General features: G+C 37.4%; 1 protein-coding gene across 7 annotated transcripts; it reads left to right on the forward strand.

Moving 5' to 3' along the window:
• Positions 1-27,970, forward strand: p53/p73-a (transcription factor protein). Of its 7 annotated transcripts, none has more exons than XM_018816455.2 (17): positions 1-107; positions 5,093-5,198; positions 9,213-9,390; positions 16,727-16,822; positions 17,048-17,244; positions 19,194-19,275; positions 21,089-21,266; positions 22,718-22,839; positions 23,001-23,110; positions 23,254-23,378; positions 23,715-23,818; positions 24,144-24,256; positions 25,923-25,984; positions 26,042-26,330; positions 26,516-26,604; positions 26,950-27,041; positions 27,331-27,970. In XM_018816455.2, exons 2-17 carry the CDS (start codon positions 5,125-5,127, stop codon positions 27,412-27,414), a joined length of 1,995 nt encoding a protein of 664 aa, XP_018672000.1. In that variant the 5' UTR covers positions 1-107; positions 5,093-5,124; the 3' UTR covers positions 27,415-27,970.

Consider the following 27,970-nt stretch of genomic DNA (forward strand, 5'->3'; position numbering starts at 1 on the left):
TTACACCAGAAGGTTTAGTGTGTTGATTGATAATGTGTTTGTTTTGCTTTTCAAAAGACACAAGATTCCATACAAAAAGATCATTGATTTCTCTTCTGTGTTGAAAGGTAGGTTCACAGTCTTTTCTATTTGTCCATTAATATTTTATTCATTTTCTGTGTCTTGTTGTATATAGATATCATATAAACAAAATAACAATATTTGGTAATTGTGTTAAATAAATGCATGCGAAGGTATATAATATACTTGTGTCTTAAGTCGAAGTTTGCCAAGTATGACAATATGAAAGTGACATTACCAATATTACCAACTTATTTTAAGCATGTATTGATTTTTGTATTTATTTTAATGAATTAGTTTAGGTTACAAAAGCTTGAGTGTTTTATTCCATTTAGTCAATGTGCTATGCATGTGTTACTTGTATTACAGTTTTGTCAAAAATATATATTATTATTAATACATGCCAAATTGGAAACATATTGTTGAGTGTATACGTTTATTTATGGCTTAAAAGCGCTTTTAAGTTGTGTGCATTAGTGCAGATGTTAGATGCCGTTAAATTTAATTTTGTATAAATCACTGTGATTGCTACAGTTAATTATGTTGGTCAAATGACTTCCTGCATTTCCTGAACTTATATTCGCAGAAGGTAATTATTGTTTGCAGCACCGACACACTCGTATGTATTTCTAGTTATGATGTTAGTTTTCTTTGCAGCAATAAAGTGTTATACAGTTCTTGTAAATAAATAAATAAACTATTTGTATTTAATTTTAGATTGTGATTTTTTTATTAAGTATTAAACAGTTTGCAGCTAATTCCAAGTGAATGTTTGGTCGTTTAAGTGTTTGAAGATCTTTAGTTTTATTTAACCTATGATTTGCTAAACTTTGGTCTATTGTACATGTTTTTAAACTTGTAAATATAATATTTTTAGGTTTAAAATTTTCCATGTGCTAAACTAAACTCTTTGAGTATTCCATTTTATTTATTGTAATTTTGGAGTTAAATCGTTTGGTATCACGTGCTTTCTGTTTTTATTTTTATTGTGTATATCGTCTTTACTTGTGAAACGCCATCCCGTTGCCCAGAGGCAACCACAAACGAAAATTCTAGTAAGTTTAATTTTTACCCGGTAGATGGCAGTGTGGAGTTACGGTGTACATAGCGAGGCCACAGAAAAACAAATGGCGGTTTCAATTTTAACGTTGTTGATTTTATCGGCCTTTGTGGCTCGTGCTTTCAAATTCTTTAAAGCTATTAATACCCACAATCTCTTTCTTTAAGGGGGCCGCTTGAATTGCGTAAGTAAGTCATTCGTGGGCGTATTGTGTATCTTGGCATTGGTCAATTGTTCTTTAATATCGGTCACGAAACTATTTAATACTTATAACAATATTTGGAATTAAAAATGCCGAAACACTTCGCTTTTGTAACTGCTGTTACATCAAATTATTCTAAAATTTTTAAGGTGTGGAAACGTAAGTAAAATAGGAGGAAATAGCCAAACTCTTTTCATCTTGTTATTTATTTTGTCAGTTCCTGCTGCTTGGTATACTTGCTGTTGCAAGGAGGTCCAGAAAACCTTTAACTCTAGAAGCCTACCTGCGAGGTCATTGACTGTGCCACTGTGATTAGGAGTTTCATGGGTTAACCATAAAATTGTCTTGAGCAACTTATTACTGTGTTTATCCTGGTTTCTAATTTACGACGGTGCACTATGCACAGGTGTCTATTGCATGCACTGCATCAGGTTGTGTAGTGTATCTCGTAAAATAGTGCATTAAATTCCGTCTTTTGCACACATTGCATGCCACGGTGCGACTTGCACCAACCTAACGTAGTAAATCAGATGTAATGTCTTCAAACAATTACAGCCTTGAAAATTAAGGTTCACTCCAGCTTTCTGTACTTCGATCCCAAGAGGTTTTAATATATGTTCGAAATGTGCTTGTTATATCACTTTATATTGGCACGTTGATTTCTCATGATCTTATATTGCTATGTCCTAATATTAGTTTTGTCCGAACCCCGACCTCAAAGACGTTTCGAATGCGTTGCAGAGCGCATTTATGCGATATAAGTGTTTTCGCATGGCGTTGGTCTTGGTCGCGTGTATATTTCAAAACATTCGCATCATTTCTAAGAGACCACACCTGTCATAAAATTACGCAAAGCGCCATACCGCAAACTGACCGGAATAATGAAGTGTTTGTTTCAAACTTATGGAAGTTTTACAAAACAAACCCCATCCATTAACCCACAATTTCGTCGCCTGTGTAGTGTTGCCACTCAATTTTAGCCCAAATCTTTTTAAATTACGTTAAATAACAAAGCATGAAGTCTGGGCGCACTGCCGTGTTTAAATCCCAACGAAATTTAAATCCGAACGTCTTAGTGGTGGCAGCACCCCACCCCACGAAGTTGCTTTCCAAGCTTCAGTATTCCTTACGTGACGTTGTTTGCTTTCCAATCCCTAGAAAGTTGGCAAACAAGTTGGTTCCAATGTTCAGCCAATAATCCAGCAGTAAATGTTACGAGGATCGCTAGAATCCATTGCTCATTGGTTATGACGGCCCGATAGAACGATAACGACACTAACCCGTGGAGTCTTTCAGAAAAATACCTTTGTCTTCGAAGAAATGCAAATTTGCTTAACTATTGAACACGCCCCCAAATTATCCTCAAAACCAGGATTCAAATTGCGGTTTTACTACCCTCGTTACTATTTTTAAAATATCCGCCCCATACATTAAGGTTTTTTATTGGTAAATTTTATAACTGGCATACTAATCTATAAATTAGTACGCCTCGCGGATCATATCTTAGTTCACGAAAGCGACCCTTATTTCGCCCACACTTAAAGTGTCTTTTCCTTACAGCAGTCTTTGTAATGTTCAGTTTAAAACAAGTAACTTTTAATAATATAGTAGGGTGGGGGAAGACGGGACACCTTTTCATTTTGTTTTCTCTTTCCATTTGGTAGTAAACAAAGAACATTCAAAGAATTATAAAACCGTATCCTTACGACTTCCACAGACCGTTGTTGATTCTTTAAAACACGATCAGGTTATTTGGAAATTATGTGTTAAAGGTGTCCCATCTTCCCCCACCCTACTATATATTTTATTTCATTATATTAGTTGTTTTTTTACACGTGTGTTTTTTTAACTTGCGCGAAAAGGTCAAAATGATGAACATTATGATGTTGGTTCGTTTTTTTTGTTTTCTTGCTGGCTCTCAGCGCTCCCCCAAGAAAATGTTTTAAAATGTTAGAAACGTGTATATAGGCTGAGACATTGGTTAGATAGTGTGTGTGCTCAAATAATAAAACCTTGCTGCGGTTTTCCATCAAACCGCCCCGAACATGAGTTCGTGATTGTTTGCGCGCATGTTTTCTATGACTCTGAAGTTAAAACAACGCCCAGTCGGTAAGTGGCTTTATGTACGATTGCTCGAACAAGTGCCCGTGATGATATACACCATAAGTCCCCCCGCAACCACTCTCGTGCGTGTTTTTTCTGTTTTTAAATCCCTAACCGTCCCGCTGGTGCAAACAAACCTACGAAATTTGTCGAACAAAAAGTTCATTAAATCAGACCAAACACACTTTGTGTGCTTACGCCTTTCTCGGTCGCTGTTGAGTTCGCCTTCCGCCTTCTTAGGCTCGGAGGGTTTTACGAGCTCTACCTCCTCAGACATCATTAATCCACGTGCCCACCACGCCAGGCGCTTACAGTTCAATAGTAAAATCGTCTCCTGTCTTTAGATTGATGATATAGAGCCTCGTTGAGAGAGAAAGGTCGGTTATCTGTCCAGATCCCACTCGTTTCTGTTTAGTCTGTCCAAGCATGGGCGTTATAGTGAAGCCGATGACGGTATGTTTTGTGTCGTTGGAAAGCTATTGACAGTGGGATTTATGGCAGGACGATTCGGATTAATTATTCATTTTTATCTTAGAAAGTCATTTCCACATAGACTGACCAATTGCAGGCCACGTTATGTATCCGGATTAGCAATTTAAAGCGCAAATATTCATAGAAGTCAGCAGCAGTGTAGACAGTCCAGACTGCACAATTTGAACTAGTATACTGATGACTTATGCAAGCGGTATTTTTTCAATTATTTTAAACTTTTTCTCGCAGACAGTTGCACCACGTACAGCGTGTTAACATTCGCGTCATTGACTCTCCATTTACGTCACCGAGGCCGTCGAATTAGTAGCGAAATTTTACTTTTATTTATGTTAGCTGTCGACCAATTGACGTCTTTCAACGCACCTCAAACGTCATCGTTTCATTCCACGCCACCTCAGCCGACTCTTTGAGATGTTTTAACAGATTCTATCTCTATTTAATCACCACGCAATAGAACGATAGGCAGCTGTAGGCAGTTTTCGTTTGGAATTATCATATACAATTTGCTTTTTTTTAATAACTCCTTGGCTTATGTGTAGGCGTCACGAAGTTGTGCAATCTAGCTAAGCATGTCACGCATCTATCCCAATAGAGTGTAAATTCTTTTTAATTTCACGCTTACCTTACAGCAGTAATACTCTTGAAATACTCCGTCCTTTTGTAGTATATGCATTAGTAAAACTAGTTATTTGCATTTGTGGTTCGATTCTTTGTAAACAAAACCAATATGAATATGGACGACCTTCACCATGTTACTCCAATAAAAATGGAACGCAACGCATCTTACAACAGCGGCCCAATAACGGTGGATGGCGGATACTTAACCATGGACCCATGGAACACACCCAAGCACCTCATCGCCCACAAAAACCCACCCAAACCCTCCGTCAACTCTGCGAGGAAATCGCTGTTTTCAATTCCTGCGCCAGTCAAGCCGAAGCAGTCAAACGGTCGGCACCAGTCTCAACGCTTTCAGTATTTCTTCTTATAACAACACTTAGTAACCTTTCCACGTAGAGTGAGGGGCCACATACCAAACTGCTATGTGCATCAACCACGAGGCGACTATGCCACGTTGTATTAGTATCATTTTAAACCACAATACGTTATCTATATACAGATATATACTTCCGCTTCTACTGCACCAAGATTTGAATGATGTTTATTGTCCGCAGGTGTTTCCCCGGATACGAGAAACGACTCTGCTATGGACCGACCCCCTGAAGGAAGCTTTGATCCTGACTGTTTCTCGGATATATGGAACAACCAGTTAAGCCAACAGTAAGTTAGGTTAAATGTGACCCACTTCTAGGGTTTTTTTAATCGTTATCATAAAAACGTTGACGTATTACAAAAAATGTTCGAAAAAAGTTTAAAAAGTTTTTAATAATATTTTTTGTAAAAGTAAAGAGTTCACATTTTAAACGATACAAAACTCCAATGGGTAAGTTTATCTTTTGAAAGCGGTTTTACAGAAGCGTGGGTGGGGACATGGTTTACTCAATATATAGGTCATGGTAGCAAATCTTGTGAACTTCTGTTTGGCGTCTTATTGTTTGTGTTTTAATCTTATCAGCATCATTTGTGTATGTAGGTAGGAACAGATGATTAGGTCGTGAAATACACTTGAAATCAATTGACTTTCACGTCACCTCCCGTACACATACGCGCTGAGAAAGTCACGTAATGTACACTTGTCACTTAAACCTTATTTGTGTTTGTTTCTTTGCTTGCGCTTTTCGAAAAAACTTAGCTTGTGCTAAAGTAAATACAAAACGACTAGGGTCTTTAGTAATAAATAGGGTTTGTATTTTTTTAATATGACCATGCAAGTACGACTGATAGGAATGGTTTCCTAATGAGTTATTATTGGCTTACAAAGTGCAAAACTGAAGTCGTGGAACTGACAGAATTTCGCTTTTGGTGCCCGCTTATATATCGGTTCCGAAAATAGCAATAGTGACCTTTTTTTCTGTCCCGCCAAACCCGCCGGCGATGCTTATTACTAAGTGGTGTGGTCGTTTCATTATTATTAACTCTTTACTCTCGAACTTGAAGTGCTATCGTTGCCTATGGAGCTTATTCGTAACATTGGTAAATAAGGCGATTTAACGATAACCAGGGAACGACATTCTGTTTCTGTATATAAGTGTCTGTAGAGCGTAAGTAAATATTACGTAATCTCGCGTGGTGTTGGTTTGTTAGGATGAGGTAAAATATTGTGTGTCTGTTTCATCATTGATTTCAGTCGAAACCGTCTCCACTCTTTACTGCCATGTTTTGTCTAAGTATGATTATTTTTTTTGGAAACGAAACCAAGCGTGTTAGCGCGCCTCAATACATGCGCATTTCTACACCTACATTTCCCCAAAACTGTTAATCAAGAATCCCTCTTGCGTCCGCTATCGGGGATACCCGCAACCCTCAGCAGTTTGTTAATTTTCCATTTATCAAACCAATTGTCAGATAACCCACACCGCAATAACAGTCGCACCCTGCAGACACTTCAGCACTCACCGTTACCTTGGTAGCGTTTACATAAACCGGTAAGCCCTCGAAGGAATCAGGCCAAGCTAGCGGCGCTCTCAATGACGTCATAATAAGCACGAGACCCTACGCAATCGGCGAGTCGCCCATTTGGATCCCGACTCTTAATAAGGCCTGTTTTACCCAAGCCACCGTAACCGGTACACCAAATAAGACAATATGTGTGTAATCTATACGAGTCGAGAGTAAAATAATACTCATTTTAAAAATACGTTTTTTATTTGACCGTCGCCAGCTGTGTCGAGTTATTAAGGTATTCTTTCAAAATCGATTAAATATTTTGGTGGAGATTCGTTTGCATTTCCACAAAAATGTATTATTAATTGTTGATATTTTTTTGTAAAATAATCATCACAATAAAAACAGTATTTCTCTAGGATTCTATTTAAAGAAAACAATATTGCGGCCGTGGGACGCCTTGTTCTTCCCTTTCGATCGCGTTGTGTGTTCGAACAAATGTATGACATCAACGCAGACGCATCGTTTCATTGTGACGTTCGTAAAGAAGACGACGCGCCTTTTTCGCCACGATTACCATTACGTCATCTTAGGCGAGAATTCCTGAGCTAAAATTCGAGGCAAACACAGAAGCGGCGGTTGCAGGATGATTAGGGTCGCGTTCAGCAATTAGCTGCGACAGTTAGGGACGTTTGCATAATTAATAATGTTTTTAGTGGATGCTTGTTACATTAGAATGTTTGAAAGGATTTTTGAAATATTATATGAGAGAATCGTGAAAAGGTTACTCGGTTGCGAGTTTCGCGACTTATTTTGTTTAAGGTAGTTCGTTTATTACCGCTGTAATTTTGCAAAACAAGTAATTTAAAGATGAACTTTCTTGTATAAGTTGTATATATTTTTAACCTCAAAAACTTTTATTTTAGATTTAGTTTTTAGTTTACTCTTTGTTGTAAAATCGTTTTAAAATTCTCACCCAACTTTAGTGACTTCGCATTTACAAAAAGCTATAAAGAAACCGTATTATATAAATAATCTTTCAATTGCCGAGTTTATATATAAGGTAAAGCGCAATGCAAGACCTTGATACATTTGATGCATTACAACTTTCACCCACACTAGATGATTGGTAAGTCAATTAAAACTTTCTACAAATTGTTAACCAACGGCTCAAAATATACAAGGCGTAAATTGAATATATTTACAGAATATACAAGGCGTTGTTTTATAAAAAAGCTATACCGCAGTTTAAAACACATTGAACTGACTATTTAACTGCACCATACTGCCAAGTATATACTCCAGCAGGTGGATTGTAAAATCATCCGCATCCGCTCTCTTACTCGTTATCACTATAAGTCGTCTGATTGTGATTTACCACATATGCATTATTATGTCTACCTTGATGTAAAGGATTTGTATTTGGAGTTATTTATATATTTATTCTGATTAAATTCCAACCAAAAAAGTTTTACACTGTAGTTTTGCGTCTGTAAATGGAAAGATAATGTTCTGTATTTGTGGATTTAAAGTAATCATTTTCGACGTGAATGGCCGCATTTACAACAACAGGCCAAAATGCCCCCCCCCCAAATTGTTATATTTTTTTTTGTAAAACGATAATAATTTAATAACGTTTGTCATTACACCCCCCTTTACACATCACGCAATTGTTTTTGCGTTTTTACACGTCATTGTTTACCGAGGTTCGACAAAACGCACTTACCTAACTTGTTTACGTCCATGGTCCACCTTTGCCGTTTATTCGACAGCCTATTGAGCAAACCAAAAGACGATATTGCAAGACTTGGTTAACCCACCTGGCCGCCCACGCATGTAACGAGCACGCGACTTTGTTTATTTGCTTCACAATCAAACAGCCTTAAATGAGCACGTCTTTCTTAGCATGTTGATTCTTAGGCAACGATAGCGTGGGAATATTAAAAACAGCATTTGTCGTTCGTGGAAACCAAATAGACACGTTCGTACAGCAGAAGGTGACGACTCAATTATTGACACGCGCAAGGGACAAACCAAATCCGCAAAATTTCGACGCGTTTGGTAATTCAGCAGCGCTTTGTGTCGCGTTGTGTCTATGACCCTTTATCGATTACGTTTTTGAAATTTCGTCGCTCTTATACCAGAATTTATACTGAAGAATTGTTGGTGGTTTCATGGTGTGTACTTTGTATCAGAAATCTGTTCCTTGCGGTTACAGGATTCTACTTCGTCCCAGCTATGCAAGCGATAATGCTAACAATGTATTGGTGTATTACACACCTGTAATTTTGCACATGGGACACAAAACCAAAATAAACTCACTCCGTTTTTTTTTACCAAGTTGTAATTAATACCAACACGTCAGCTGAATGTTATGTAACACCCCAAACACATTACAACAAATGTTTACAAAACATCTATTTAGTTTTAGGAAACCTTAAATATTGTGGTCCCCATGGTATGTGTTGTTCTCATAAATCCTAGTTATTCCTTAACCAATAAAACCAACAAGTTTACATAAATAAAAGTCCAACCCAAAGCACAAATATCGTATTTTCAAGATAATATACCTCCGATGCACTTTGCACCAAACACATTCAGTTTTGTATAAATATTTTAGTACGTCTTCCAGTATTGCTGTCTGTGTCGCAAACTTGTTTTACTGTATTATTAACTTTAACTGTTTTCCTCTTTCAGTATAATGGTAGATAACATGAATATAATAAAAAGTTAATTATATTTAATAACAAATTAATGTGTTCATTATTAAATAAATTCATGTTTCTGTAGGAGCGAAATCACCAGTTCTCAGCAGATCTACACGTTCAATGAAAACACTGATGGGCTCACCAACTCCCTAACAATAGACCTTCTCACCGAGTTCCAGCAGTTCGAGCAAGGACCTACCAGTGATGCCAACGCAGGCGAAAATCAAGCTGGAAACACTGAGAAACACGACGGAAATGAGGTAAGGGACCTACGCGCAATTATACATCTGAGTAATCGACTTCGGAATCTCTCGTTTCATTTTTGCCACCGAGAGAGGCGAAACGACCGGACGAAATTGAGATCATTTTCTCCATACTTGTAAACACATTAAAACCACTATATCCTGCTGATAACCACAATTGTAACTAGTTTCCCTGTGTGTTTATACGATCAGTCCAATATAGATTGCGGTTTACTTGGATTGTAAATAGGTCTGATTCATTTCTATAATTTGTAAATCGTTTTAACTTGGAGTGTACTGGTTCTACATTTCGTAAGTCTGCTTTCGTGGAATATTGGTTGTAAGTTCAGACCAAAATTACCAGAAATTGTTTTCCTTTTCGTTCAATAAACGGCTGTTACATATAACTTCAACCAACCAAGTAAAAGTTTGTCGATACATGAATCATTACTGAACCGAAAGCATTTAAATGCCAACGCCAATTAAGTGAAAGCTGTTACCTGCCACTAATTAATGGTGTATTTACCTACACCAAGCGGGTATATATCACCACTTTGTCGGCGTGTTTACATTCTAATTACATAACTGTTACTCACCTTATCAATCGAGCCGCCAGACGTACGCAACTTCGACTTTAGCCTAGTGATACTGGGAACGTACCGGCCGCAAACACAACTTCAAAGTGCCGCCTTCAAAGTGTATGGCTGCATTTTCATGTGTCGTCTTTGATGCCCCGTCTCTGTTAAAACTTTGATGTTGCACTTCATAGTTGTGGTAGCCGACGCTTTCAATTCTATAACAAGAGCTGATCTGTTCACCGGTTGTGTTGTAATGACTCTGGGGGGTCGGGTAATAATGGGGATTAGGTAATGTTCACTTCCGAATGGGAAAAAGTGTTAGTGTGTGATTCGGGAGTTTCATGCGGTTTTCGGAAGTGTTTGAAGTGTTATTCGGAAGTTTCTTTAAAATAGCTCCACATAAAAAGTTTTCGTTTTAATTGCACATCATGTTCTGATTTTACTTTAGCAATGACCTAAAGACGAATTCTATCACATTTCGTTCTTGCGGCAACAAATTACTTTCATTTTGGCGTCTTTTCAAACAAAGACATCTCACTACTCTTGCTTGTTTGATCAGTAGGTTACGTTAACGCCATGTTTGTTAAGTCATGACCAAAATATTCGCACCATGTATATGGAGGCTACTACTTGACACTGGTATGCGTTGGGAAAACCTTATTTCAACCACATTGTAACCACATAAGTTTCTGAACTGATGTGTTATAATGTTAAAGCAAAAACTACAGTATTGTAAATGTTTGCATAGGTCAATATATTCGTGTATTTTTTGTCGCACTGAGTTTCTTTTAAAAAAAGGAGTATTTCATAGTTTAATTTTTGAAGACTATGTATCTATTCTAAACTATCTAGATCTCGATATTATTAATCTAATTTTTTACTGGGATTTAAAACCTCTTCAAAATGAAAATACTCGTTACACTTAGCGCGTAAACCCTAAATCTAATTACTCCCAAACCCAAATAACAACGGTTTGGAATTAAACCCGAGGAAAACTGAACAAACAACAGAGCTTTGTTAAATATCCCAATAAATCCCAAAAATTACACAACCACCTTGGCGTTCAAGTAAAAACGCTTCAAAACTACAACCGTGCCGGGACTTGTTGCATTTAACGAGCGTTATAAGAAACTGTGGTAAACCCGTTTTTGTTTAGACAGTACTAACCTCGAATCAGGGACATAAGACTCAAGGATACGAATTTCTTTATGTAAACCCAACGAAATTTCTTGCTTTACATTGAATAATTTTCTTAAGTTGCTGAAGGTTTCGTATATATTGATATTTTAAATAGACCGTTCTTCGTATTTAATTAATACAGTTTATCAAATGTATTGATATAAATACCATGTTGACCAGTTTACGGGAATGCCATCTTTTGTTCTTCATAATGTGCGGAATATCTTTTATTTCAATATTCACACGCCTCACATCCACCAACGGACATTTACCAACCGCCAACCTATTATAAAATCTTCAATGAACATATCTTTAACATATTAATACCGGAATACATAATACGCTACTCTATAAAGAAGTATCAGATACCTGTTCGCCGGTGTGCTAACCATCGGGACATGGCGTCGAATTACAGAAACTTCTTTTGTTTCGCATGTCGTCTCCTTTCGCGCCCATCTTACGGTATGGGAAAGGCTTGTGTAACATTACACCTGTTTTGTTCCAAATGGTATAGTTAATATGGTTATACACAAAGCGGCGTATTAATTCCAATAGGTAGCCGTTGATAAGTCGACGTATAAGAGCCCACATTGAATATTCTTGATTCATTTGTTGAGATTACTCTTAGTGTACGTTTGTATGTATGAGGTTTAATAGAAAGATATACTTTTCGGTTATTGTAGTTGACGATTCGAATCTCGCCAAAGGGAGTTGGGAAATAGACTTACCCAAGCTGTAAAGTTTATATGTTGCTTTTATTTCAGCTAAGTCGTTCAGACGTTTTCCTTTATTCATTCAATATTTAAACTTAATTTACTGGGATGGGGTTCGAACCAATGGCCTTAGGTCTTTAGTTAATTCAACCGCTCGCTTACTTCTAAACAAAATTTATACTCGTGATTCAAACTAGCAGCAGGACTAAGTTTGTATCTTTGGCAGTAGAACCTATCTTAGACAGGAGGAGAGAAAGTATTTTATTTACCTGTTCCAGGTATCCAAACCTTAGTAGCGAATATAACTTGTCAATTGTTGAAAGTCTTACAATTCTCACGTTTGCTGGGTTACTGTTTGAAAGGATTTGTTTACCTGCCACCATTGTACACCTACACTCGTAAACCCAACGTTGAATACAAATAAGTTAGGCAAGTCCGTACCCACCGTACCATGCATGTTCAGGCACGCCGAGTGCTATGCTCTTGTCCCTATACGCGCCGCCTAGCGGCGACTAAGTTTGAAACACGACTTCGGTTGGCGAGCGACGCTATCTCGTTTTTCTTAGCGACGGCGCCCACTCTTTTCTCCTCGCTTTCTCTTTCTTTTTCCGCGCTCCTTCTCCCTCTCAGCTGACAATGGCAGAAAGAAATAGGGACCCATTGGAAGAGCAATGAAATAAACAACTTATGAATAAGATTTCCAACCCAACCACCGTCAGTTGGATTGAATCTGCACCAGGAGTGGTCGAGATTAAAACAGGCACAAGCCAAATGGAACTTTAGGTCAAGAATAGTCAGGCATTGGGAACTAATGCCAGTAGAACATCTCAGCGAAATGTTTTTTTCAATGTTAACAAAGTTGTAAAAAATAATGCGGGAGAAATGAGACGAAGTAGTAACTTAAAAAAAATAGTACAAAAAACATATATACAATGTTTTTTTCAATGTTAGCAAAATTGTTAAAAAATTATGAGGTAGAAATGATACGAATCAGTAACTTAAATAAAAAAATAGCTCACAAAATATACAGAATAAACTGAGGTTGTTGGTGCATCATGCAGAAACAAGTTTGTAAGCTTTTAGAAAAGAAACAAAAATAATAAAAATATATTAATGAAATTGAAAGTTCATCGTGTAGGGCATTGAAAAATAAGACACCGTTAAATAAAGTATAAAGATTGTCGAAATTACAAAAAGAAATTACAAAGATTGTGAGAAAAAATCAACAAATTGCGGATCTTACTCGCAAGGATATAAAAAAAGTGAAGAAAAATATCCAAACTCGCCGATATGGAACAATTAATGCAGCAACGCATTATGGTAAATACAAAATAAAACTGTCCGTATATAACTTGATTTGATTTATAAGCAAAATCATAAAAAAATACCAGAGCTGATAAGCTTTTAAAAGTATATGGAAACCTAGTATTTTTAAATTACTTGCACTATATTAAACTTTTTACTTTTTTTCTGAAAAAAAAGTGAAAAAAAAAAAGTTTTTTTTTTCGCGTTTTTTGTTATTTTGCCACGTTTAACTCCCAAGTTAAACCCTTTAAATGTCAGAAAAGCAAGTCTTTTATAAGATAAAAGTTTGTAGTCGTCAGTCGATAGTTTAAAACGTCGCCTTCTGTATTTCATAATATCGGCATTATGTTAACATAAATTATCTTAACAAAAAGAAATAGTAAAATAATCCGTAATTATTTTCTATTCTTTTAATTTACCTCTTTCCCGCGCGATAGCCCCTTTTCGCCGATTTTCGACGCTCTTATCCAAAATGGCGGTCGCGTTCGCAAAAATCTCTCCACCAAGTTTAATGCGCATTTTAAACCAGTTTTTATAATAAATGTGTGATTTTTTTGTTTGAACCGCCTTGTCTGCGAAAGTGTTATACATAATAATGATTAACTTAGCAAAATTTTGTTTTAAAACGAACTAACATGTGGTATAAAACTTTAACGAAATTCGTTTTTATTTATTTTAAAACATGCCTATTTATTAGCGACACATTAAAATATATTTAGGAACAATTAGGGAAATGTTTTATATAATTCAAAAACTACAAGATCGATGTCTAAACTTTATAGACGTGATATTTACCCAACTTTTGTTTACCTGTTCATAGGTGCGACTGTTAATTGTTCATGTTGTATATATTATTGGTCTATATCGGAGTCGTGAGGATGCTTTTCAACTCTTAAAATGTTCTTTATTAACTACCAAATGGGTGAAGAAAATAAAATAAAACCCCACTCTAATATATATCACCTCATCTTACTTTTTGTGCATGTGTACCTATAAGTTTAAAGTCCAAAGTCCACATTTCTACCAAAATTGGATTAAATTGGTTTTATTTTATGAAATTTCTATACTTTTCGCTGCAAATAATCTGTAAAACATCGGCATACATATTCGGCGTTTGCGGGAATCGTGTTTCCCCACAGACCAAACATTTTGTTTGTTACGTCACATGACAACGACAAACGTCCTTGTTCGGGAACAATGCTCGTATATAACAGTGGAAGGTTTGTCGTCGGCAAATAGTGACGCCCGATTTTTGGAATTAAATCTCCACTTACAGTGTTTCCCGATGCTGTAATTTAATTGAATTAAATGGAAAACTTGATGTTAAACACTGTGGTTATAAAAGTTTGCTTTTAAATATTTTAGACAAACGTAAAGGCGAAATAATAACATAATTACTATCTTGCGTGTAATTTCATTAACGTCAAAGATTCAAATAGTTGAATTTGAAACTATTTGAATTTTCAAATTCAACTTTTTTCAAATACTGCCGAAACAGTTAATAAGCCAGTGCTGCCATATGTAACTCGAAAATTATCTGGTAACACTGGCCTGATCAAATTTGCGCACTACTTGCGTATTATTGTTTGATCTGCCATGAAAGTTGTTTGCGATTAGACTTTCCTTAAATTCCATTGCGCTTTAAACTTTAAACGGTCGCAATCAAACCAGAACTTTTGCCAGTCATAGCTCATTTGCAAATTCGCATAAACCTGGGAGTTTTACACAACGACATGTTAACTGCCTGTAGTTTTGAATAACGAGTCATGGATATGTAGGTAAATTTAAACACCAAATATTTAAAAAAAGATGAAAATCCTACCGAAATCTTCGATGATATATTATTATATTATAATATTATTATAATTCAAGAACGTGTTCCCCAACGTTTTTGACGCTTCGGTTTGCTCTCTCCAAAAAATAGTTTTGACTTTGTAAAAGCGTTTTTGTGGTTCTTTATACACACTTTGATGAACAGGCGTACTTTTTGCTATGTTTAATTCGTTTTAATCGTCTGGTTTTTCCTCGAAGTTTAAATCGACGATTTCGCAGAACTTTTTGTTCTCGTAAAATTAATAACAGACACGCGCCTTGAATCACAAACTCTTAAAATCCTGCGGCGGCACGAGCGAGTTGGGTCGTATTTTGACAACGCGAAATTTCTAAACGGTCTGGTTTATCTAAACAAGAGAAAGGGCGGGTCTTTGTTGGTTTCCAACGCCAACGTAACCGAGTTTGGCCATAAAAAGAACATAAACACAGCGCAGGCTCGAAACCAGGCACACGATACGCATCAAAATGATGAATTTGATCGGAAAATTGTTGGTTTTGATTTGCCATGCACGAACTTGACACAAATCACTTTTTTGATTGTTTTTGCTTTCAAGTTTTCAGGGCGTTGGAATTCCGTCAAAACCAAGTTGTTTAATTTCGTGCCTTTAATATGTGACATACAAACCCACGTGGTTGTTATGTAGCTTTGTCTGTTTGCAAATTTCATATCTTTTCTGATTTTCGCACGCTCGGTTATCTATACTTCAGTGTATCATACTTCGTTTTTTGTGGTTCCCATCGTTTTGTGTGGTTTCTATTTTTATCAAAACATGGCTCTAAGTTTGTCGGGAAGTAGCTATTATCACCAACGGCACTGATAACTACCCCGTTATACAAATAGTTACGTTTTGTCCTACGACAAAAAAACGGAAACTTGCCTTTTTCTTTTTTCACCGGAAAAACGAGAGAATTCCAGGTTAGACTTTGGAGAACCTAAGACTTTTTTCCTTTGTTGCCTCTCTCCATTTTATTTCACGTATTATTTGTATTCATCATAAGCGGCATTGTCTTGTGAAAGTTTGTGTTTGCTCGCTAATAATGGCTACCGTTCCAACGGCCGAACGCGACAGACACAACCAAAGCTTTCATTCGGAAATGGCCGACTTGTGAGTAACAGCAGAACAAAAATAAAGAATATTTTTCAGCTAGCACAGAGACAGGATCAATTGTCGAGTAAATTATTCTTACGATTAGCCAGTGTTTTGTATTTGTCAGACTTTACAGTATTTAAATCTTTTTAACCGAAGTCGTATATGCTTTGCAGTTATTTTATAGTATTTATATATTTAACTTCAAATCTTGTTAATTGTTACGTCACTATGATGAAACTATGCTTGCAAGATCATACCAAGTTTACCAATGACGCATATTTTGACTTGGATGAGGTAAATTCTGCATAAATTTTGATTATTTGCCGAAAAATATGTTTCGCTTCCTCTTTCGTCCAGCTTTACCGGGTCGTTTTTCCGGGGTTTTCCCGGTAATTTTTTCGCTGCAACACGTACACGCATAGTTTAAATAAGTTAACTGCCATGAGTCACTGACGATACGCGTCTACTAACTTTAAATTTATATTGTTCTCTCAGCCATTTGTAATATCCCACTATGTTACAATGTGGCGTATTCTTGATATTTCACTTTTTATCAAGTTTTACGTTTTTTAGACTCCTTGAAATTATAAATGACTGCAAATTCTCATTTCGGCTTTAATTCTTTCGCGATTTTAACGTTTATTAAACCTTTCAGGGTTCCTACCAATGTTTGAGCAACTTTCCGACCAGCAACCCCCCTATGAGGTCATACTCAAACGATATGACGCAACAGAACACAATTAATCAGCATGTAAGTGGTGACTCAGCTATTTAATCGGATTAGAAACAACTGGTTTTTAAAGCAACTTCTGTAACTAGGTTTTTTTTACAATGTTTAAACGCACTCGTTATTTTAAAAAAAAAAAAAAACCAGTCCCAAATTTATAATTTAATACCCCGATTTATTTCACACCCCTGACATTTTTTTCGTGATAATCTAATTTGAAAATGCTGTAACAAATATTTCTCCTTGCAGCATCCGGCAAACATGGCGAACCTTGTAACCACGTCCTCCCACCCCATCAACCAACACAACCTCGTCTACCATTCCACCAGCCCCAACACGGGAGATGCCCCTAACAGCACCCAGAACAGCCCATACGCCCCAAGTCCATGTGGGGGTTACGAGTACCCCACCTCACCCCTCTCATCTAAACCCACTATCCCACCAAGGTGAGCAAACTAAATAAAGTCTTAAGTTTAAACGTATATTAGAATGGGGGTAAGATGGGACATGATTCTCTATTATCCCCCATTTGGTAGTAAACAATATTCAAATTACTTCTCTAATCGTATCCTTGCGACTTTTAAAAAGTGCCTTTATTTGTTAAAATTAATCTTACTCTATAGTACTGTACTATGTTTTATATATTTAAAAAAATTCATAGAAAATGGAACACTATACTAAATGTTAGTTTAATTTAGCATAGTGATTTATTTGACTGTTCCCGTAACGTGGCCCAGTGTATACACGCCCTATTGTACCGTCACAGCTGTGTAGTATACACATGGAATTTCGAATCAAAGTATTTAATTTCCCATACAATATCTACGCTGACCGGATCCTTACCCGTGGGTTTAATTTGTTCCTTTTGGGGCAGCACGTTTAAGTGGGCTCGGTTTGCCAATTCTCAACACATTACAACAATCGTATAACGTTCACTCTCAAACAGCGCCGCGATTTTCTCGCCGCGTATTTGTTTTAAATCTCCAATTTGCCAGTTTTCATTGTTACGTCACAAACCCAAACCATCCGTCATAAACGCAAACAGCGCGACGAGCCCACACCCGGAGCAAAAACTCGTAAATCACAATTCGACTTTGATTGCACCAACGGTCAACCTGGTACGGTGGTAAACACGGGTATGTCAGCAAATACGACCGTTGCTTCGTTTCGTCACCTGCTAACTTGTCTATGATCAACGTTCAACTTTCTATGTGTTTATTGGCAAATATACGGCGGTAAAGCTATAAGCGATTCGATTTTTAAAGTCCCGTTTATTGTAAGTACTGTAGTTGCTCTTGGCCGTAAAATTTACCTTTCTTAACATTGTACACGACAATTCCATTATTTCTTTCAATCTCGGTCGCTTTTTGTTCGTGTGCTTTGAATTGTGACGTCATTTTGTTCACTTTACAACAAGGTATATAGTTAACGATAACCGAAATGAATGTCGTCATAAAATAAATCCCCTCATACTTCATAAACGTTCGCAAACGGTCATTGTGACGTCACAATGCAGAATTATGAGTCAGGTTTTCATGACGAATTAATCGACGCCAATTTTTAAAACGAAAAATTATCAAAACTACTTTTTGTGTGGTTTGAACCGCGTTACGTTTGTAACGACGTTCAAAGGCAGAGCTGTTTCGTTCTGTATCTGCTATTTACTTATCAAATACACTTTCTAAATCGGTAAGTTCGTAAAAACTAACGTTTTAATACAAAAGACCTTCCAAATATAATAAACGGTATTTATTTAACGCACCCTGCTAAGTAACTTCGCCTTCCCATCGCGTAAGCTGCAATTCAAATGAAGCAAAAGCCGCAAATTTAATTTAAAAGCCAGTGTTTCCGATGCAAAAAAGCGTGTTTCAAATATTTTTTTTGTAAATCTACAAAAATAACTACAGTTTTGATACGTCACCTTATAATTCGACAATATTTAAAACAAAAAATATTTTAAAAAGAAACAGGATAATGTATATATATACAGCCATACAGGTAATTTGTCTTCCGCAGCCGACCATAGCTATTTCACGACGTCTTATATATTTCGTCGCCTTTACATCACTTAGCATGGGCATTGTCGTCGGTTCTTTGTGTCGGTGTACGCGGATGTTTTTTTAGCAATCCGCCTGAAATGAGTCTCTGCTTGTATCAACACCACGCATAAGGATACTATGGCTCAATATTACAACACATGCAGTTCAACCCCGGGTCAGGGAAAATCAAATAAGTCAAAAATATTTGACTGCCTGTCAAAAAACATTTTCTTCTGACCTTAATATCAAAATACACCCAAAAAAATCTTTTACAGTTTTTTTTGCGTTTCTAAATCATACAATTTAAACATTATTTTAAAGCAGAAGACAACACTAACCCCTTATTATATTTGTAGCACCGATTACCCTGGGGAGTGGGACTTTCAAATCAACTTTGGCGAAGCGACCGAATCTGCCCCGAAAAGTGCCCAATACACTGTAAGTTGTTAAACGTATACCTTTAATATATATATTTAATATATACTATTTGTTTTATACATTTTTTGTTTTATATGTAAACATGTTTAGCAACCTAACAGATCGCTTAATACAAATAATTCCATTCTTTTGCGAAAAATGCAATTTAAAAAAAATACTTTATTTTGTTATTTTTTATACACACCCTCCTTCTCAATACACCACAGGATAAAGTTCATTTTCATAAATCTTTCCAATCCCTAATATCGTTTGATGTTTCAAACCTGGTTAAATAAGCTGCCGTCACGCGCTATCGATTATTAAAGACGAGCCATTGTTTCGTCATAACAACATCATCCCGTTTTCGTTATTCGCTCATAATCGCCAAATCCCACATCAAAGAACCGGAGCCGAATTTTTGGAATTTTCGCCACGAAAAAGCTAAAAAAACGCGCCGATGCCACACTGGACGGTCACTTAGGCCGAAATCTCTTGTTGTGTTAAGTCTAAATCAAGATACTGCGATTTCGGGATCAAAGAAACGACGGCGAAGGATCAAAAGCCACGATTTAGATTCAATAATTCATAAAGCCTTATCAGTACCTATGTTTTGACCAGTGCTAAGAAAAAGCTCACTTGAATAAAAATGTTGTTTACCGTAGTGCCCCACATGCTAGCCCTCAAGCGCCATTTAAATTTCCAACAGTTTCCAAATATACCCACCTGTCAATCAAAAGCAATTTACGTCATAATCTTTTAACTGCCCTCAGATGAAAAGACGTGAATTTGTAATCCCCATTAAGTCGATACATTCATTGAACCCACTCGCCCGTTAAATCGACCATTCTGTAGCAATCCTCCAAATTACCATAATCCCACACAGTACAACCTCCCAATACCCTTTAACACAGAACTTAATAAACCTTGTATCGTTTTAAACCCTCTGTCATTGTGCCGGCCACCCCAGGAACCCAAGAGCGCCTCGAGGCCATTTAACAAAAAATCCGATAACGAAAATAAAACTCCAATCCCCACAGCCGTTCCACTCGTCTGCAGCTTATACTTTAAGGAGCTAAAATATCCCAAAACCCCCTCTAACATCTCGAACCGTCAAAACGTCTCGTTATCGCATTAAACCAACCAAACACGAATCCACCACTAGATTCCAATACAACTTACACGCACAATACAGAGTGTTTGTTCATGCCAGCTACACCACTCAACACCGGCCATAAATCGCTGGTGGTTTCTAATAAACGATGCGATGACGCCTCAAGTACAGCCTGTTGATCGTACGCTGTGTAAATCTCGTCTTTTTGATTGAAATCGAACATAATAGACGACATCCTCTTCTGAACTTCACACCTATACCTTATATCGGCAACCGAGTTCCAAACTTTCAGATACTTTACTTATCTCCGAACAGATTTAAAATCAATTCTCGCGCGTACATATGTTTCCGCTCTCCGGTATTGTACATCATGTCCATATCGCATGTTAGGCTCGTCAATTTAAATTTTCCACACATAAGTAAATGTTGCGAATTGATTAAAGTACTTTATAGCATTGGAGTTATTTTAATCATATAAACTCTGGCTAAACAACTCGTACCATTGTCGATGGTAAAATGTGAAACAAAGATAAATCCGAATCAATTATGTCCCAAATCATCGTATTTTTATGTATTTGCCAACACCAGCTAGCAGCCACCTTTAAGGCTATGTCAGCAACATCAGAATGGTATGCGACTTTATGTGTATCTTAATACCATTTCTAAAAAACAACCACGTGTTTCACACAACCGTAAAACCAGTAACACGACTTTCTTCCACAGTATTCTCCAATTATAAACAAGCTCTTCGTCAAAATGAACGTCACTTGCCCAATCAAATTCAAGTGCGCTCGCCCGCCACCTAACGGATGTGTTGTACGCGTCATGCCTGTCTTCAAACGACCTGAACACGTGACCGACATCGTCACGAGATGTCCAAACCACAAGATTCCAGACCAAGGTAAAAGCAGTTTTCGTAGTTTTGTTTCTAACCGTCGCATTTTATTGCTACGTCGCATTTTATCGCTAAGTATATTTTTTATTTTTTAGGTACTTTTCAGAATATATTGCTGTAATATAATCATTGGGTGATAATTAAAAATTGAAAAGCCGCGTATTAGCTTTAGGCTTTTGAAACTGCTTTTGCAGAAAAGTGCAGCAGTGTGTTTGTACGAGAATCTTAAACCGCGTTTTCACTCATGATTTTAAACCCTCTCGACAAAAACCTGATATCAATCGTTAGAGAATTTACAAAACACAAGTACCCACTATCATAACCAGCTCCGTGTTTCACATCGTTCCATCTGTTTCGAGTCAAAACGATCATTTTTCCCACCCGTACTCGAAACATTGTACCACGATATTCGTTGTTGCGACTGAGAAAGTTGCCGCTCCAGTGCTGCCGGATTTTTTCCCCACTAATGGTCACTCCTTGGTCATTGTATCGAGGGTACTTTTCGGAAACACTGTGGCTTTTTTCTCAAGTGAGCGCTGTTGGTTTAAAGAAGTGGTGCGGTTGTTTAAGTAGCTGGGAAAATAGTTGAAGCAAAAAATTAGGGCCTAGGTTCAAATTTACGACCGGGAAAACCCGGAAGCGGCGTCACGCTTCCCACAATGCCGTGCGCGGCGGCGGAAGGAAGAAACGAACTCTTAAACTTTGGATTTTTATTCTCACGGCCAACAAACGGCCACACAGTAATCAGGCCACTTAGTCGTCGTCATCGCGGAATATCTACGTCGTACTACCCCCCAGAGAAATAATAACCGTCCCTATGTCTGTATTCACCATTGTCGCGTCACCTCAATAGACCATTGTGACGTAACAAACTCTAACAATGCGAGTAATAATACGTTCGTTCTGAAATAACAAAACGTGTAGCAAAGAACAGCCCACAATATTTACACTGCAAAGACGATATATTGAGCTACTTGAATAAAAACTAACATCGCCCGTTTGATTTCACTCTCCTATTGACCCTGCAAACAAAAGAAAATTGTAAATTCTTAGAAGTTCATTTAAGGAATTTCTTTTTTAATTATGTCTTGCTACTTTATTACACGCCACGTAGTACGAACTGTATTTACATACGCATCATTTTTTAAAACTTTCGCAACAAGTTTTTTTTAAATAAACTATTTTTAAGTTTTTTTTATAAAACTGGAAAATTCGGCACAATTTGTTTCCCTATTTTTTTACCCACATGGTGTATCTCTAAATTGTTAATAGGTTTACTCTAAATCCACCTAATTAGATTCGATAGGATCGCCCATAGTTGTAGGACGTTTTACATATATTACCTTTTTTTTATTTTGCACAACGGTTTTATTAATTTTCACAACTTTAACATACCAACAATTAGCTTGCGTCTTTTTTAGTTTTCCTGTTTTTAAAGTTTATATTTTCCGTTCCAGCACAACACATTCCCCACTCACAACATCTCATCAGGGCAGAGATGCCTGGTGAGAACCCAGCCATTTATAACGTGGCTATGGATGGCAGAGAAAATGTAGCTGTGATGTTCGAACGACCACAGGTAAAAAAACAATATAAAAATATATATTTGCAAAGTTTTACAAATTTTTACGTTTAAAACTGTTCAAATTCCTCTGAAAATTTTACACATTTTTGATAAAACTTTCAAAATTACACCCATTTTAGTACACGCAACATTTAATGGTTGTGTAATGTTAACAGATTGGAGCTGAATACACCACTGTACTTTACAAGTTCATGTGCTTATCTAGCTGTGTTGGTGGAATCAACCGGCGACCCCTTAATGCTGTGTTTAACCTTGAAAATGCAGAGTAAGTTCGATATATTCCTGTTACAAATTATGATTATTTGTTTTTCATGTTTTTCCTCCCTGAATTTTAAAATATTTTTACACTGTTACTAAAAAAGGCGTTTACGTCAATGGGTATTCCCCGCTAACGCTACTCCCCCACAGAGGACAAGTATTAGGACGAAGAGTGGTTGAAGTAAGAGTATGCTCGTGCCCTGGAAGAGACAGATCACAAGAAGAGAAACGGAAGAGAACAGCAGAGTCGGAGGTTAAGAGTGGATCGAAAAGAAGTAAGTTGGAAGGAATGAATATTTTGATGTTTTCCTAATGTACTGGCTGATATATATATGTGTGGGGTGTTTGACATGGTATTAAGGTGATATAAAATAATTTTTTTGCTTTACTTGTTTTTCCATCATTATATTTTCTTGAATAGGTTTTGGTGGGTTTATTATGTGGGTGTGCTTTTACTGTAGCCTATGCTATTCTACTCTGTATTGGCGTGACCCTACGAGGCGGCACTAAATGGGATGTCAGAACACATGTCTAATGGCTTTTTTACGACATGGCACAGGAAAAGAACGAAATGAAAAACAAATGTATTTTAACCTTTTTTGTTTCCACAGCATACAAATGCATGCAAGGCTCGATGAATATTGTTCAAACCGCCCCTGCAAAGCGGAAGTGTGCCATGAACGGAAATGACGATCAAGAAGAATTCACGCTCAAGGTGAGGCTCCCGTGATACGTGATGATTTTCACAAATTCACGAAAAACATGGGTTTTACAATAAATGATGTCTGTTGAGCAGACTATAAATTGTGACTCTATTATAATACAGTAGGGTAAACTGGGACACGTTTTTATTCTTCTTTCGTGTCCCATTTGTTAGTAAACGAAGAACACTCAAAGAATATATCACCGTAGCCCCGCGATTCTAAAAGAGCGTTATTTGTTGTTTAAAACAAGATCCAAAAATATGCAATTTCGGTGCCAACGATATCCCATCTTACCCCACAGTATAATATGTAATAATCGTCATTGTTTCGTCACAGATCCGAGGTCGAGATAAGTTTGAGATGCTAAAGAAGATTAAAGAAGCTCTGGATCTTGCGGAGGTTGCCGCTCACCAACAAGTGGAGAACTATAGAGATGAAGATGCAAGAACGTAAGTACTTCATGATCATCATGTCATCTTCATCATTTCTGACTTTTTTTGATTTACCAATCAAGCGATATTATTTTTTGCTTTTTCTCGCGCTTTCTCGCCTGCAAAGAGGCAACGTTTTGTCGCACCTTAAAAAAAGATCAGGAGTTGCGAAATTAATTAATCAGACGAAGCGAACTAGGTCCCACAAGTCAGGAAGTGTAAGGCGACAAGGAGCCATTGAAACATTAATTATCTTGATGGCTTTTTAAAATTCCACCCAAAATTGACCACGAATTGTATTTTATTGCATGGCTGTTTATAAATACTTCCACCATTCGTAGAACTAATTTTAAAAAGTCATCAAACTAATTATGTTTCTCTGACCTCTGAAGGTTTAAAGTCGAGCCATCATCCATACACGGGAAGTACCCCAAACAGATCATGACGTCAGACCTCCTATCGCAAGTCGGTTACCAGGAGTAACCGTGTCATGACGTCATAAAGTTCACCGAAATCGTGCTCTTCAAAGTCTGCGCCCACTTATAGAAACATTCTGGAAGTTTCGGAATATCTTGTTTCCTGCTCGTGTCCAAAGCAACGGTTCCAACGTCACGTGGTTCTCTTGCCGTCCGTGCCTTCTTCTCTCTGCTTCTCTCGTTCCCCTTAAACACCACATTCCGTCACAACTGCCCGAACAAGCTGCTAACCAAGCCCACCGAAAGTTGGTGCACCCTCTGGAATATTCTGCCATCACCAAAAATTGTTCGAATTTTAATTCTGAGCACATTGTACCCTGCACCGCACAAATGGATACACACTAGTAATTAACCAGCACCGATGTCCGTTTTCTTTCATTGCTCGTTCAACAAATGGTCCATACTGCCAACAGCGACCTATGGTGGCCGCACAGCTGTCTGCTAACCAAAGTAAATCATAAAACAAAGTAGCGACGTCTCTGCTGCTATATACCTTGGCTGACTTCCCGTTCTAGGCCAATCATAAACCTAGAACACGCTCGCTCATCACAAGTGCCTATGACGTCGCTATGACGTAGGCACATGTCACCGATGCGCGTACGCAGCCTTTTATTTCGTAGAAGTTCGAACGTACTTTATAAACATATATATATATATACATAGACATTTTCACACTGTGTTTTTATGTGAACTCGCGTGCCCCTATTTGTTGTGTATATAAATGGGAATTCCCATTGATAATACCACAATCTTATAACGACCGTAGGTGCTTTTTAGTTCGCCCCGCACGTCTATTTTGTTCTTCTTTATACAATATAACCGTCCATCGTGTATTTTGAACAGGACAACTTCCCTAATGTTCCCTGCATGCACTATAGCGCCTCTCGTGGCTGTTCCGAGCTCATTTTTACGTGGTGTTTTCTATTTTTGTACAAATTGCTTATTTTGTGTCGCCAATAAAATGACCAAAGAGAATTTTCCAACCACATTTTCTGTAACAATTATAGTGAGCATGGTGACGTACAGGCCTATGCAGACGTACTAACGGATACTTTAGGTTTAGGTTTACCAGCTGCTTTTTTATTGTTAATACGCCGGTATACTACACTTTCGCCCAAAGACACAGCAACCCATTTAATAAACTGTTATTACTTTGTATGGAATGTGAATAAACATGGTTTACCGTTAATTTGACCAATTTCTTATAGACGTCAAAGTACATCCTCTGCAGCGCCACCAAGAGAAGAAAGTTCCGCGTCCACTTCGCGAGGTTTGTCATTTTAATACCGCACTATGACGTCATAATAAACCTTTGTCACTCCTCCAGCTGGGCAAGCGAGCACGAGCGCTTTATGCATGACTGAGCACGTTTCCCATGGAAGTCAGGGGTTTTCCCTTACCCCCACCCACTCGAGCCACCCTCTTACCGTCACCCCTACCTTGGAGCCCCCTATTGTTGAAGGGAAAACCCCGTACACTCATAATACCAGCGCTTACCCAGGCATGGTGGATCAATCATACTGGTCAACGGAAAGTGATCTAGGATACGACATACCAGACACCAAACAACCAACAACGACGGGCAATGGTTTACCTAACTGGCCAAACCAGGAAAGGTAGACATGAATACCTTAAGATACCAAAACAGTTTGATTTGGTTTCAACTTAAGGCGATTAAATATGTAACGCACCAAATTCTAAAACTCCAGGACTTAAAATGTTCGCTCGTGTTCTTTGGCGTGATTTTTTAAATTTCTTTGACCAGACTTTTGTAAATAACAGTTGTTTGTCTTATTCTCAGCCTTGATTCGAACCCAAAGTTACTTCGCAACATAAGCGGCCTCTCATCTGTTTCAAGTCTCACATCGTCTCAACTGAGCAGTCAAACAGGTATAAAACAAAACTGCACGAGCCAGGATTAAAATCCTGGTTGTATCCTATGTAGAACCTAAGATAACTATATTGTGGGGTAAGATGGGACATCTTTTGCACATGATATCTCATGTGTCCTAAATCGTGTCTTTACCCTTTACAATACCTATAAATTTACGACGGTTATAAGTTTTATAATTCTTAAAAATTACCTTTTTACTACCAAATGGGACAAGAAATAGAATAATGAAAACCTCTATCATCTTACCCTAACACACTATATTACTAAACATTCTAATGCAATCCACATTTAGCAAATTAAATCTTACGTGGCTTATTATTAATCTTTTCTTTATGACATAACAGGTCGTTTTGTTACGCGTGTGACGTTACGACAAACTGTTGCGCTCAATCCTGATATGCCTAACAGTCAACGATGGGACCATGATACCACGGTAGGTTAATGCATTCTTGTGTTGGGGGAAAAGTTACTATATTACTGCATTGGCTTCATGGCAGTAATCCTACAGCGCAGCTGGTATAACTGTTTTAAAAATATATTTGTTACTCGTTCGAGTTTTCTGCTTGACTTCTCATCATCTATATTATCCGTTTGTTAGTATAATACCTTTCAAAATATGTCCATTGCGAAATTATATTTTCCACTTCTACCATTACTTTCCACACGAAGTACTCTTGCTTCCGATTGTAAAATTTTCTTACAGCAGATGTAACTTTTTTCAGAGCGACAATGAAGACGTCACCAGAAATGACGTCAAGCGCGAACATGATAACGTCACCAACACTGATAGTTTTGATTTTCTATAAAACTCGCCACGGATGAAGTCGATTTTGGTTCCACGTTTTTATGGCGACCATCGACAAAGCTGCTCTTGGGCGACCTTTTGTGCATTTTTAGGCAACTTGAGACAAAGTCCTGAACATTAAAGTTTTTACTTATGTATATGGCGGCCTAGTGTTGCCATACAGATTTTAAAAGAAATTGGGCAGAAAAAGATAAATTTGGCAACACTTGGCCACCATGTTTTTTTTTAATAAAATGCTCGCTATTTTGAATTATGCTGCTCTTTCTATCGTGTCTTAAACCATAGTATACTGAAGTGATAGTACGCTAACGAGACCACGTGACCACTTTTCACGCATGAGTGCACAGTTGCACTTCGCCCGACAGTTCAGCCAGACAGTGCAGTATAACAGTGCAAGGCAGAGTCCGTATATAAGCATTTTTATATGTTTATATACGGAAAAGGATCGCGAAAATTGTTGTATAATGTACAGTGACACATTTTTAATAGTTTAGCGAATTTGACTGATCGTTTGCGTAAAGAAATTACATTTGTAGCCAGATTGGAAATAATCATCA

This window comes from Ciona intestinalis, chromosome 1 (assembly GCF_000224145.3).
Source record: "Ciona intestinalis chromosome 1, KH, whole genome shotgun sequence".
Taxonomy (NCBI): Eukaryota; Metazoa; Chordata; class Ascidiacea; order Phlebobranchia; family Cionidae; genus Ciona; species Ciona intestinalis.

Excerpts from the sequence above, each read along its gene's own strand:
- p53/p73-a (XM_018815928.2), top strand. The coding sequence starts at position 4,645 with ATGAATATGGACGACCTTCACCATGTTACTCCAATAAAAATGGAACGC. Across the intron at positions 4,868-5,092 it reads CAAGCCGAAGCAGTCAAACG|GTGTTTCCCCGGATACGAGA; the intron begins GTCGGCACCAGT and ends TATTGTCCGCAG. Across the intron at positions 19,276-21,088 it reads CGAAAAGTGCCCAATACACT|TATTCTCCAATTATAAACAA; the intron begins GTAAGTTGTTAA and ends TTTCTTCCACAG.